Here is a 12866-nt window from a genome sequence, read left to right on the forward strand (position 1 = left end):
CCAAGGGGCTGGGACAGGGTGCACGGGGGTCCAAGGGGGCTGGGAGGGGGTGCACAGGGGTCTCCAGGGGCCGGACAGGGGTGTGTGGAGGTCCCAGGGGGCTGGTATGGGGTAGTGAGGGCTCCCAAGGAGCTGGACAGGGGTGTTTGTGGGTCCCAGGGGCTGGGCTGGGGTCTCAGGGGGCTCAGTTTGGGTGCACAGGGGTCCCAGATGGCTGACACGGGGTGCCTCATGGTCCCAGGGTGCTGGGACAGGGTGCATGGGGGTCCTAAGGGGGTGGGATGGGGTTCAGAGGGGTCCCAAGGGTCTGGGACAGGGTGCACAGGCATACTAGGGGTGTTGGCTGGGGTATGGGGGGTCCCAGGACATGTGCGATGCTGGGTGTCCCAGCTGTGGGCAAGGAGGAGGCTCTGATGGTCCCCCAACACCCCCAGACCCCCAGGATGAGCCAAGGATGGTCACAGGCCCCCACCTCACACTGGCCCCTGTCCTGCCACAGGTCCCTGGCTCCAGGAACCAGCTGCACTGCCGCAGACATGCCATCGGAGAAGGAGAGCAGATCCTGGCGGCGGGAGCGGGACCTTTCACCTTCCCAGTGGGATTGGGACTGCCCCGCCACACGGCGCCGTCTGGAAGAGCTGTATTTCCATGAGCAAGATCATATCAGAGCTGGCTCTGAGGATGTCCGTAACTTCTGGGCTTTCTTTGAGCGGCTCCGGCGTTTCCAGAGCCGGAGAACCGAAAGCGAGCCAACCCCCAGCTGCCACAACCAGGCAGAGCCCCCCACCATCGCCCACTGCCTCGACCTGCCCCGCCAGTACGACCCCCGGTACCGCATCAACCTCTCGGTGCTGAGTGCCGACATGGAGAGAGCGATCCGTGGCCGGCGAGGAGACTCCGGCATTCCCCAGGAACGTCTCTCTGAATTTCGTGTGGCTTTGCTGCACTACCTGGACTTCACCCAAAAACAAAGCTTCGCCAAACTGGCCAAACTCCAACGGGAACGAGCGGCGCTTCCCATCTCCCAATACCGGGACCAGCTCCTGCGTGCTGTGGCTCAAAACCAAGTGGTGGTGATTGCTGGTGATACCGGCTGTGGTAAATCCACGCAGGTGCCTCAGTTCTTGTTGGCGGCTGGTTACAGCCACGTGGCTTGTACCCAACCTCGCCGTATTGCCTGCATCTCGCTGGCCAAGCGGGTGGGCTTCGAGAGCCTGCACCAATACGGAAACCAGGTGAGGTCTGTGGACTGGTGACCGCTGATTTCCTCGGCCAGTTTAGGGGTAACTGGGAGCTGCTGGGCGCTGCTGGTTTCTTCCCACCCTGTTACTGGGTGCTACTGGGTGAAGAATGGGTTGAACAAAAGGGTTGTAGTGAACTGGGTTATGTCTGGCTAGCAGCTGGGCAGCAGCACTGTTCCTCAAGGTTCAAATTTAGGGCCAATCCTGTTCAAAAAATACTGAAAATATCAATATAAAGAAAATACTGGTATTTTTATTGATGCACGTGGGCTGATGATACTGAACTGGGAGGTGCTGTTGACTCTCTGGAGGCAGAAGAGGTCCCTGGTTCAAAGCTGCATTGAGAGATGTTCAGACTCAATATTAGGAAATGTTTCTTTACCGAGAGGGCGGTCAGACACCTTGAGAGGCTTCCCAGGGGTGTCAGTGCCCCATGTCTGTCGGTGTTTAAGAGAAAAATGCCCTTAATAATATCCTTTGGCTTTTGGTCAGCCCTGAAGTGGTCAGGCAGTTGGACTAGATGATTGTTGTAGTCCCTTCCAACTGAAATGCTTTATTTTACTTGATTTTATTCAATTTTATTCTATTCTGGTCTTCCTGCCCCAGGTAGGCTACCAGATCCGCTTTGAGAGCACCCGCTCGCCCGCCACCAAGATTGTCTTCCTGACGGAAGGGCTGCTGCTGCGGCAGGTACAGCGGGAGCCGACGCTGCCTGGGTATCACGTCCTGATTGCTGACGAGGTTCACGAGCGGCACCTGCACAGCGATTTCCTCCTGGGGGTCCTGCGGCGGCTGCTTCCTGCTCGGCCGGACCTTAAGTTGGTGCTGATGTCGGCGACCATCAATATCCGTCTTTTTTCGGGGTATTTTGGGAGTGCCCCAGTGCTGCAGGTGCCAGGAAGGATTTTCCCTATCTCGGTGAGGACGGAGGGGGATTTTTGGGATGAATCCCGGCATAGGGCGCACGCGAGTCTCTCACTGCGTCTACCTGGAGGCAACGTCCTCCCTGTCTCTGCTCCTGCAGGTCATCTACCAACCCATCCCTAAGGAAGAAGCATCCGTGGTTGGGAAATTGGGGAAATCGGAGCGCCTGGATCCCCTCCCGTACTTGCGGGTGCTGCAAGCCATTGACCACAAGTACCCACCGGAGGAACGCGGGGACCTGCTGGTGTTCCTGAGTGGGGTAGCCGAGATCGGCGCAGTGCTGGAGGCAGCGCAGGCTTACGCTGCGCATACCCAGCGTTGGATTGTGCTCCCCCTGCACAGCACCCTCTCTGTTGCAGAGCAGGACAAGGTGGGTGAGGGTCTGACCCTGGGAATCGGGGTGGAATTCAGCACCCTGGCATCACAGAGTGAAAAATCCCAGAGCTCAGCCCAGCTGCACCGTGACTGTGGGTGCTTTTGGGGTGCAGCCTGCCTTCTCTGGAGGTTTGCTCTGCTCTGGAGCCGGCCATACTGATGTAGGACCATTGTTTCTTCTTCTTCAGGTGTTTGATGTGCCTCCTCCTGGTGTCCGTAAGTGCATCCTCTCTACCAACATTGCAGAGACCTCAGTGACGATCGATGGTGTGCGCTTTGTCCTGGATTCTGGTAAAAATTCCCCCTTCAACTCCCCTCTCTGCTGGGTAAGAAAGCTTCTTCCTCCCTCCTGCATGGCCCAGAGCTTCTCCTTCCCTCCTGTTCCCTCCAGGGAAGGTGAAGGAGATGAGCTACGACCCTCAGGGCAAACTTCAGCGGCTGCAGGAGTTTTGGATCAGCCGGGCAAGCGCCGAGCAGCGGAAGGGACGTGCTGGCAGGACAGGCCCTGGCGTCTGCTACCGGCTCTACGCTGAATCTGACTATGATGCCTTTTCCCCCTACCCCGTGCCGGAGATTCAGCGGGTAGCGCTTGATGCTCTGGTGCTCCAGGTGAAGTTGGGGATTCCTCTGCTTGCCTTGAGGTTTCCTCGGGGGAGATTTGGGGAGATCTCGGAGAGGAAACCCAGCCAGCCAAGTGTGAGACCAGGCTGTGGCTGAAGTGTCAGGGTGTGATGGCTCTTGGGGGGGCTTTGTAAGCCTCCGGGCTCTTTTCTGTCGTCGCCGGCCTTGTTCTACGTGTGTTTTTCTCTCAGTTAAAGAGCATGGGATTGGGTGACCCCCGGACCTTTCCGTTCCTGGAGCCTCCTCCGTCATCCAGCCTGGAGATGGCTGTGCGATACTTGAAGGACCAGGGAGCCCTGGACGAGGCTGAAGACCTGACGCCCATCGGGAATCTGCTGGCCCAGCTTCCCGTCGACGTGGTGGTCGGTGAGTAATTTGGGGCACTCCCCTTGAAACAGAAGTGATGGTACGAGGAGTGGGGGTCTCCCCTGCCTTCGCTGCCTGCCCTGCCCTCACCATGCAGGCAAGATGCTGGTCCTGGGTGCTCTGTTTGGACTGGCCGAGCCCACCCTAACTGTGGCAGCTGCGCTGAGCGTGCAGTCCCCTTTCCTGCGACCTGCTCACCCCAATCCCGACTGCGCCACGGCCCGACGGCCCCTCGAGAGCCCCCACGGTGACCCCCTGACGCTGCTCAATGTCTTCAATGAGTGGGTCCAGGTGGGATTCCTGTCTAAAGCGAAGAGATGAGACACATTTGGGGGGGGTGGGGAGACTCTGTTTTGGGGTGGGGTGTGCTTGAGTCTGTGTGGGAGGCTGTAGGGGGGCAGTGGGGACTGATTTTGGGGAGCAGGGAGAGGTGGGAAGGACAGCCTGTCCCTGCCAGGGGCTGAGCCATGCTGTCTCAGAGCAGGTGAAATCGGAACGAAGCGGTAGCTCTCGGAAATGGTGCCGGCGGCGAGGCTTGGAGGAGCATCGACTTTACGAGGCTGCCAACCTGCGACGCCAGTTTCAGGTGAGGGGGGCAGGATCTGTCCTCGGGGTGGGGTTCACCTTCGGTCTGAGGAGGACATTGCTGGTACGGAGGAGAGCTGAATTTGCCCACATGCCCACAACCTGCCCATGTCCCAGCCATGGGGGCTCAGCAACCCTCTCTCCCACCGCCCCAGGAGCTTCTTCGAGACCACCAGCTGCTGGAGGAAGCCTCCAGCCAGCCCAGTGACAGCTACAGCCGGCAGAGCCGACACTGGGAACGCCGTGAGCTGCACCGGCTGTGGCGTTCCCACGCGGAGACGGAAGGTCGGAAGCGCAAGGTGCTGCGGCTGCATGACGGAGCAGATGCCTCCTCCGGCGAGGAGGAGGGCAGTGGCACCTGTGGGAAAGGAGAGCGCAGCATCGATATCCAGGTGACCCTTACATCTGTTTCCTCTCCTGAGAGACAGGATAGGGCCATGCAGGCCCCTGACGCCCTCTCTATCTCTGCAGGATATCAAGTTTAAGCTCCGCCACAACGTGGACGAGCTCCAGGCTGTATCCAGCTCAGTCCTCTCCTCCTCGCAGCTCGCCCTCCTGAAGCTGGTGCTGTGCAGGGGGCTTTACCCCCAGCTGGCCGTGCCTGACCAGCTCAACAGCAGCCGCAAGGACTCCGATCAGGTCTCTGTCCTTCCCCTGCCCTGTCCCCACCCCAGGGGTTCCAAGCAGCCCCTTGCTCTCCCTCAACACCCGTTTTGCTCTTGCTACAGATTTTTCACACCAAGAACAAGCAGGGTGTTGTGCTTCATCCTACCTGCATCTTCGCTACCAGCCCGGAGTTGCTCCACGCCAAGGAGGGACCGGAGCGTGGTGGGACCAAAGGTGGGACAACCCCAATCGCAGAGGAATTGGCTCTGCTTCTCCCTGGCTTTTTCCACGTTGGATGAAAGCACTGTTGGCCTCGGGGGTTTGGCAAATCCCTGGTGCTGGGAAGAGGTTTGTGGTCCAGCTGAGACACCCCTTATTGCCCCGCAGACCCCACGGAGGGGCTGAGCCGCCACCACCAGCTCCTTGCCTTTGTCTCGCTGCTGGAGACCAACAAACCCTACCTGGTGAACTGCGTCCGCGTACCAGCCCTACAAGTGAGCTTTTTGCTCTCTTCCTCTCCAAGCCCTCTGGTAGCCTCCATCACCTCAAATCGGTTGCATTTTGCTCCTCCAGGCTCTCTTGCTCTTCTCCCGTTCGCTGGACACCAGCGCGGACTGTGCCCGGCTGGTAGCAGATGGATGGCTGGAGATCACCGTCCCCGATGCAGACTCTGCCCTACGCCTGCTCTCCACAGCTCTGCAGCTTCGTTCCGCCTGGGAAAAACTCCTCCATCAGCTGCTGGAAGGTCGGGGAGAGGAGTCGGGCCGCCGGCCGAGGTCCCGGGACATATCCGTGCTCAGCCGGGGGTTGCTGGAGTTCCTGCAGATGGAGGTGATATGGCCGTGAGCGCGATGCATGTGGTTTTAATCCAACTCCAGTGCCTTGCATCGGGTTGAAGGCTTAGAAAGGAGGATGAGGGGAGCTGGTGTGTCCCCCCAACATCCGTGTGTCCTCTTGCAGGTGCCGTACCGCCTGCGCCAGCTCACCGGGCTGGAGAAACAGAACCTCTACATCGGTCCCCAAACTGTGGCTGCTGCTCCCCAGCTCCCAGGGCTTTTCCAGGGGATGGAGATGAAGCCCGACGAGGTGAAAGGCGGCCACAGGGTGACGGACTTTCTCACCTACAACTGCTTGGCTGTGAGTACACCCCTCTCTCGCTCTGCCTGCCACCCCCTCCCTACCCTGGGGGAGTCCGAGCATCCCCTTCGCCCTTTGTGTCCCACAGACAGACACGGACCTCTACAGTGACTGCTTGCGGAGCTTCTGGACGTGTCCCCACTGTGATCTCCACATGCCCTTCACCCCCCTGGAGCGCATGTGCCACATAAGCGCTTGCCGGCCCTCCGAGGGTGAGTTCCCCCCCCCAACCCTGCCAAGAGACTGTGACAAGGGACAACTGGGGACAACCAGCCTGGGGGGAGCATTTCTGCTCTGTGGGTGACCAAGGAGAGGGGGTGGCAGTGAGCCGGGTTGTGTTTGTGCCAGCTTTTAGCAGTGCCCCTCGAGATGCCACCAAGGGCCCCATTTTGGGGGCGTGATGGTGGGAAGAAAATGGTCTCGCAGGGCTTTGGTTTCCTTCTGATCCCCATTTTTCTCTACATTTTCCTGCAGCCCCCCCGGAAGAAACGGCCGAAGCCTCGTCCAAAACCTCTGCCCTCCACAGATCCTACCACTGCGACGTTTGCCAGCAGGATTTTACCTTCACCCCCACAGAGATCCTTCGGCACAAGAAGCAGCACCGGTGACTGGGTGCTCACTGGGGTGCTCCCACTGGCTGGTGGTGGAGATGATGCTGGGGTCCTCCCCAATCCCCGGGGAGACACAGAAGACCCCGTAATGGGGGGAAAGTCCCCCTACACTGCTACCTCCGTTACTCTTGGTGAGTCTGGCTGGATCCCAAAAGGGATTTGGTGTTTTAGGGGTATTTTAGTGGCTCCTGCAGCTCATTACTGATGCTTGCATAGGGGCAACCTGATTTCACTCCCCTTTTTTTTAAGAAAAACATGTAAATAAATAGCTTTTTGGAGAAAGTCAGTGCTGGCCCGGAGCGTGTTGCCGGACGTTAGGGTTCCCCTGCCCATGCGGGTGCCCGGTTTGGTGTCTGCACCCCCAGATGCAGCATGGGTCAGGGGCTACAGGACAAAGGGATGTTTGTGGGGTCTCGGGGATGTCTCCTGCCTGTGATGCTGCCTGGTGCAGCATGGCCAGCATGTGGCACTCCTATACCAGAGTCATCACTGCCTCATCTCCTTTTCTTTCTGTATCCTGTGGGCAAAGCATCAGAGCGGTCTGTGGCGGGACTTTATCACTACCAGGACTCCCCCCCCCCATATTAATAACAACTGACCTGAGCGGCCCTACAGAGGATGCTCACTCCCAACGTGGTGAGAAAGTGCTGCCTTAATATAATAAGAGACCTTGCTTTAGGAATTGTGGCTGGTTCTGGTGCTTTTTTGGGCTGAAAACACCTGGAGAAAGGCAAATCCAGAGCAGCTTGCACCCACACACACCCTGCGGAGGCAAATGCCGTGACAACAGGAACTTATCAGCTGTCTAAACCCATTTAAAATGCATTAATTATCAGCCTGTGCGCTGCATTAGCCTCAAGCAGGGTTATTAGCGGGGCCCCTTCTAATTAAAGCGATTTGATGGTATTTTTAGCTCTGTGGCATGTTGCCTTTTATTTACCAGGCGAAGAAAATGATAAATAAGTGTGGTTTAACTGGCCTCATAACACTTTGGGGTAAGGAGCTGCTCCAAGAGCAAAGTTTCCTGGTTTAAATTTTTGAAGCCTCAAGGTTCTCTGTAAGGAATTATCCATTGCCAGGGCTCAGTGCATGTTGCCGGCCATAAAATAGGTGGCAGAGGGGAAAAGAAAAAAGGGGAAGGGTGCTGAATGCTTCCTCGTCCCCTTTTTTCTTGTTTAAATTTATTTTCTTCCTTCCCCTGCTCCCCCCAACTCACACCCTTTGCGACTTGCTCCTCATCTTCCCTTTCTTGGTTGGGTTTATCTGCAATTAATTACCACTTGGGTGCGGGTAATTCCTGGCTGGTGGTGTCGCAGCACTCGCAGAAATTAATTAGGCAGGTGATTTGTTGAGCAGATTATTTGGTTTGTATGTGTGTGTGATCTATTTTGAGCCTTTACTGCAGGCAGCTGCCTGTACCTTAGCCTGGCAGGATCCCACCCCGCTTTTGGAGTGCGGGGAGAGTCGTCTCACCCAAATTTAACAGTGGGGGACGTGGGGATGATGCTCCTATCGAGCCCCTGTTGCTATGGCAGTGAGGTGAGATGGGAGATGCTCCTGTCATGGCAACAGGCATCGGATGGGTTTGGTTTTGCTCTTTTCAGCTACAGGAACCCCGATTCTTTGCTCTCCCCACTAGGTTGAGCAATGGAGGGTGAATTAAAGCCCAGCTGACATTTCTGGAAGCCAAATGTCCACGCTGGTCTGGTCCCGCATGCTCTGAAAAACTCAGTTTTTCCCCTGAAAAGCTGGGCTTTGCTTTCCAGGACATTGATGGTGGTTTGGTCCCTGGTTCCTGTACCGCAGGGGACTTTAGCTTTGCTCTGGGCCACCTGGGCCCACTAAATGCCACCCACAACCAGCCCAGACCCACTCCTCAGGTTTCAATTAATCAAAATGAATATTTTCACCTTAATAAGAAGAACCCAACAGCTTTCAGCAATAATCATTAGGGCTCATAAAGCATAAACCAGCTCTGGCTGTTGCTTACCCTCTTGAAAAAACCCACAACATCGCTCTTGCCTTTAATGCAATGGCAAAGCCTTATTGCTTTTAAACTAAGCTTAGAGCAAGTCATTTACATAACAGAAAATTAAATAAGGCCACCACAGCCATAAAGAAGTGGGATTAATTTACTTTACTAATGAAAGCCACAAATTGAGGTCTTATGTGAGAAGAACTCTGGATTTTTAATGAAGTCCTCCAAATTTCTGTCCCTGTGGTAACCCTGGGGTGTTTAGGATCAAATCAGACCATGCTTATGCCCTGGTTTTGCTCCCTGGTGGTCTAAAGCCATCAGCTGGACGCTGGTGTAACCTCAGGGGGGCCAATCCTCAGTCCCATCCTGGTCACCACCTTCATCAATGACCTAGATGATGAGGCTACCTCAACACAGGGTCCTGGTGGCCACCAGGTTGACCATCAGCAACGTGTCCTCGCTGCAAAGGTGGCGAACGGTTTGACCACATCACAGAGCTGCCTTAAAACCTGAGCTTGAGTTTTAAGATGTTGTTTAAACAGCTTCATTTTTTTCTTTAAAAAAGATGCTGCTCTTCACCTTGAATCTGCCTGTAAGAGTGAGACACAGATGAAGGTCACTTGTAGTGGGTTGAGAACAGCCTTGTGTACCCAGCTGTTGCTTGTTAATGTTAATTAATGTCACAGTGTTGGTTGGGTGAGCTGTAATTTTCAATCACGCCAATTAAATGGGTAGATCTAGGTGGGGGCTGGTGCACTATGTGCCGTGCTCGTCCTCTTAGAGGCTGTTTCACTGGAGTGATTGGTGGTCCCCATCTACCATCCTTCCTGGCACCGGGGAGGGAAAGGCTGAGAACAGGATTTTGGGAGAAAATCCTTATTTTTTCACCTTTCCAGAGAAAGCTAGACAAAGAGCAAGGCACTAATCCTCATAATTTCCCTGTATGGCACCTATAGAGTCTATAACACCACCAATAATGCTGCCATCACACCCTGACGCACAAAACCCCTTTCCCCTCCTTTTTTTTTTTTTGCCTTTTAATGACCGAAATTGTTTTCCCTTCTGGATAAATGTGTTTTATTGAGCTTGCTTGCTCTGGCAGGAAGATTTTCTCTTGCTGCCTGCTCTTTTTCCCCAACTGTGGCATCCCCGTCCTACCGACGAAGCTCTTTTGAAGGTTGTTTCTGAGCATCCACTCCAACCCAAGCTCCATCCTCAGATGGGCAAAGTCCATCATCACAAATTTCCAATGAGAAAACAATCTTCCCTTTTTATTTTTTCACCTACCAAACCTGATGTTAAAAGACCCCTTGGGATGAAGACGATGATTTACCACATCTCATGGCAGCCCATTCCAATGGCTAATTATCCTGCCAGCTAATTACCTGCATATTTCCTTTCTAGGCTGAATTTCTGAGCTTTGATTCCCACCAACAGGCCCTTGTGCATTGCCTTTACTGGATAAAAACAAGCCGATAATATCGAGACAGCTATTTCTTTGGGAGACAACAACGCTGCATCAAACCCTCTCTTACAACTCCTTTAATTAGTGATGGAAAAAGTTGGGCAATCTAGAAAAAAAATCCCAGGGGCTGAGCACTCCCAAGGAAAGCTTAACGCTTAAATGGAAAAAAAATTAATAGGCAGATGAAGTTTTTTTCCTTTACAAATGAGGGCTTCTTCCCAGCAACGGCAAGCAGAGAGGGTTTTTTTATTTTATTTAATCTCAATTTGCACACACCGAGCAATTACCAGCCACCCTCTTCAACCCAAGTGAATGACCTCATTTGTTCTTTGCAATGTTGTTGTTGTTGTTGTTATTATTATTATTATTATTATTATTACTATTTTCCTGGAGGTTGAGGCAAATGCGTTAGCCTCTAATTGAAACCAACTGCGTGTTGTTTGGAAATAATTAATTTAATTGTTTGAAAGGTCAAGTGAGAAGCGGAGGGGAATGTCTGTACCTATTAAAAATTAGTTTGGAGCAGATAGGAGGATGCAGGAGCTTGTCCCCATGCTTCAGCTCCAAGCCAGCAAACCTTATCCCATCCCACTCCTCCCTCGTCACATTTTTGGGGCTCTGGAGCATCCAATTTATCTGCAGGAATCTGTCTTCTCTTCTCCAGCCTTAAAATTCAGAGCTGACAGCCAGATTTATCAGCAGGAATCCATCTTCTCTTCTTCAGCCTTAAAATTTACAGATTTAAGAGCAAAAATTTGCTCCTGCTGCCCTTTAGGTTGTGTACCCTGGAGAATTATATCAATAATTATAGAATTAATAACCAATAACCCAGCGATGGGTGGAAATGCTGACTCAGCATCCTCCCAAGATTCATGGTTGGTCCAGAAGCCCGGCATGGGATTTCTCCCCCTGGATACAATGTGCATCAGCCTCTGGTGAAATATTGATCCAAAGATGGAAAAAACGTCTTTCAGCTGAATTCTGCCAACTTTGTGCTGGTAATGAACTGGAAGCAGGGATATATATATGTATATTTTTAAATGAGATCTAAAAAATTTCCAGGAGAAAAGGGATCTAAGTCATTTGCCCGTGGAAGATGCTGTCAATAGGAAACTTGTTTGCTTCTTCCGTGCTCTTATGTGATACTTTAAAATTATAAGGTGTGAGATGCAACTATAAGGGAAGGACAGAAGGCATATAAATGTTAACGTCAGTCCTGGGACTGCTTGACATCACTGCTGTAGCAAAGAGGGGGTCCCAAGCCCTCCTCAAAGGAAGCCAGACCCAGGAGTCTCGCTATCCACCACCCCACTTATTCCATTCCCAAATCTGCTGTTTGATCTTTTTTCGTGGTTTGTTTTTTTTTTGTTGTTGTTGTTAATAAAAATATATATGATACTAATAAAAGAATTTTATTAAATTATTGGCTGATGCCGCTCCTTGAGAGACCTTCTGGGGCTGGGCTTTTTGGACGTTGTGCAAAACTCAGCCCAGGCATCTCATGCTGTTTCGCAGCCTGCAGAGAGCAGCCTTTCCCTCCTCCATGGAAGGTCCCAGCTGCCTTCTGCTCTTTATTAAAATGCCGAAAATTGGGCAAAATCCAAGCATCCCACTCCTTCCCTTACACTGTGACCCACCACAGAGAGATGAAGGCTCCCCAAAGGTCCCAAAATCGTCTTATCAAGCAGGAGATAAGAATTCATTTTTTTCCTTTCTTGATCTCTTAGAGTTTGTGCATTGCACTGGGTGAGGTGGAAATAAAAAATCATGTTTTTTGGGGAAAGATTATCTCATTGCCATGTGAGTCCAGAACCTGGGACTTCATAAAGCATCCCGAGACCTACAACAAAATGATGAGAGATTTGGTTCCTGCTCATGATCTGCTTGCATGGACTCAAATGAATGAGCAAAAAATCACATGATACCTGGCAGTTTGGGCTATTTATGCTACTTATTGGTGAGCCATTCCTCCTGCCGCTGCCAGGACAACCTTTCAGGACCACCATCTGCTCCTGGAGTCCATCCTACCCCATAGACCCTGATGTGGCAACCACTGGCAATGTCCTACTTGACCGGCACCCTGCAGCCAGTGCAGCACCATGTTCCCAACCGCTGTGATGGAAGAAGGTTCGCAGAAGATGGACGAGGATGGTGTGCTCATGAAGCTCAGAAAAGAAAGGAGGTGACCACTGCAACCACAAAGGGAGCCGAACTTACCTCAACACTAGGAGGACCAAGGGTGGCCTTCGTTGTCAATAAACAGCTCTATTAGTTGAGCTGGCCAACTGGCCTTCCCTAAAATAATCCATAGAAAGAATTATCTCCCTGAGCAAGCCAGACCAATGCAAGGGAAGGTTATGTGTGGCTTAGCCCAACACAGTGTATAAAAATTAACCAACCAGCAAAATGAGCTTTGAAGAGAGCTTCAACCCATGTCTTCCCATTGACTTGGGACACCCAGTGTCACACTGGTGAGCATCTAGAGACTGGTAAAGGGAATCGTGCTTGTATTGCGATTCAGCCATGTATTGCAATTGCTATATTATACTTGTGTGTGATTTTTCAGTAGGCTGCTGCCTCACTTTTCTACACCCTGCCCCCCCCGCCCCCTAACATCAAATATCTTCAAATAAGTAAATCTGGCATTAAAACATTAAACCCTCCTCGTGCAGAGTATCTAAAGGAACCTGGCTGAAGAGCGCTGGACTTCAACATGTGACTGTTCAGCTCCAGTCCCAGGTGATGAAGATCCTGGGCAGTTTTGGGTCAGAGTCCCCACACTCCCGTGCATCCCTGCATCCCTGCTCCTACCTTGCCTCCCCAGACCAGGAACAATCCCACCCCATCCCATTTCCCACACACGCACATCGTGGCAATGAGGATAGATGGCTGTGAGGTGATGTCAGTGTGTCAGGTGGTAATTTTATTCCCATTTTTCTGCGTGACACGGACTCTCT

The 12866-nt window shown here is 52.8% G+C and overlaps 1 protein-coding gene across 3 annotated transcripts; it reads left to right on the forward strand.

Annotated features, from left to right (window-relative positions):
- The first annotated feature begins 501 nt into the window (after positions 1–501).
- Positions 502–11193, forward strand: DHX34 (DEAH (Asp-Glu-Ala-His) box polypeptide 34). Of its 3 annotated transcripts, none has more exons than XM_010567143.1 (16): positions 502–1235; positions 1848–2159; positions 2266–2535; positions 2729–2831; positions 2932–3149; positions 3353–3527; positions 3625–3818; positions 4012–4113; positions 4268–4504; positions 4584–4751; positions 4841–4952; positions 5106–5212; positions 5292–5549; positions 5679–5855; positions 6330–6597; positions 9848–11193. In XM_010567143.1, the coding sequence occupies exons 1-16, from the start codon at positions 537–539 to the stop codon at positions 9859–9861; spliced, it is 3414 nt and encodes a 1137-aa protein (XP_010565445.1). In that variant the 5' UTR covers positions 502–536; the 3' UTR covers positions 9862–11193. The 3 variants fall into 3 exon arrangements, with proteins under 3 accessions (XP_010565445.1, XP_010565446.1, XP_010565444.1); XM_010567144.1 differs by lacking the exon at positions 9848–11193 and adding an exon at positions 5944–6067 and having other exon boundaries at positions 6330–6541; XM_010567142.1 differs by lacking the exon at positions 9848–11193 and having other exon boundaries at positions 6330–7009.
- Positions 11194–12866: the final 1673 nt, after the last annotated feature.

The sequence above is a fragment of the Haliaeetus leucocephalus genome, unplaced genomic scaffold (assembly GCF_000737465.1).
Source record: "Haliaeetus leucocephalus isolate CR32 unplaced genomic scaffold, Haliaeetus_leucocephalus-4.0 Scaffold227, whole genome shotgun sequence".
Taxonomy (NCBI): domain Eukaryota; kingdom Metazoa; phylum Chordata; class Aves; order Accipitriformes; family Accipitridae; genus Haliaeetus; species Haliaeetus leucocephalus.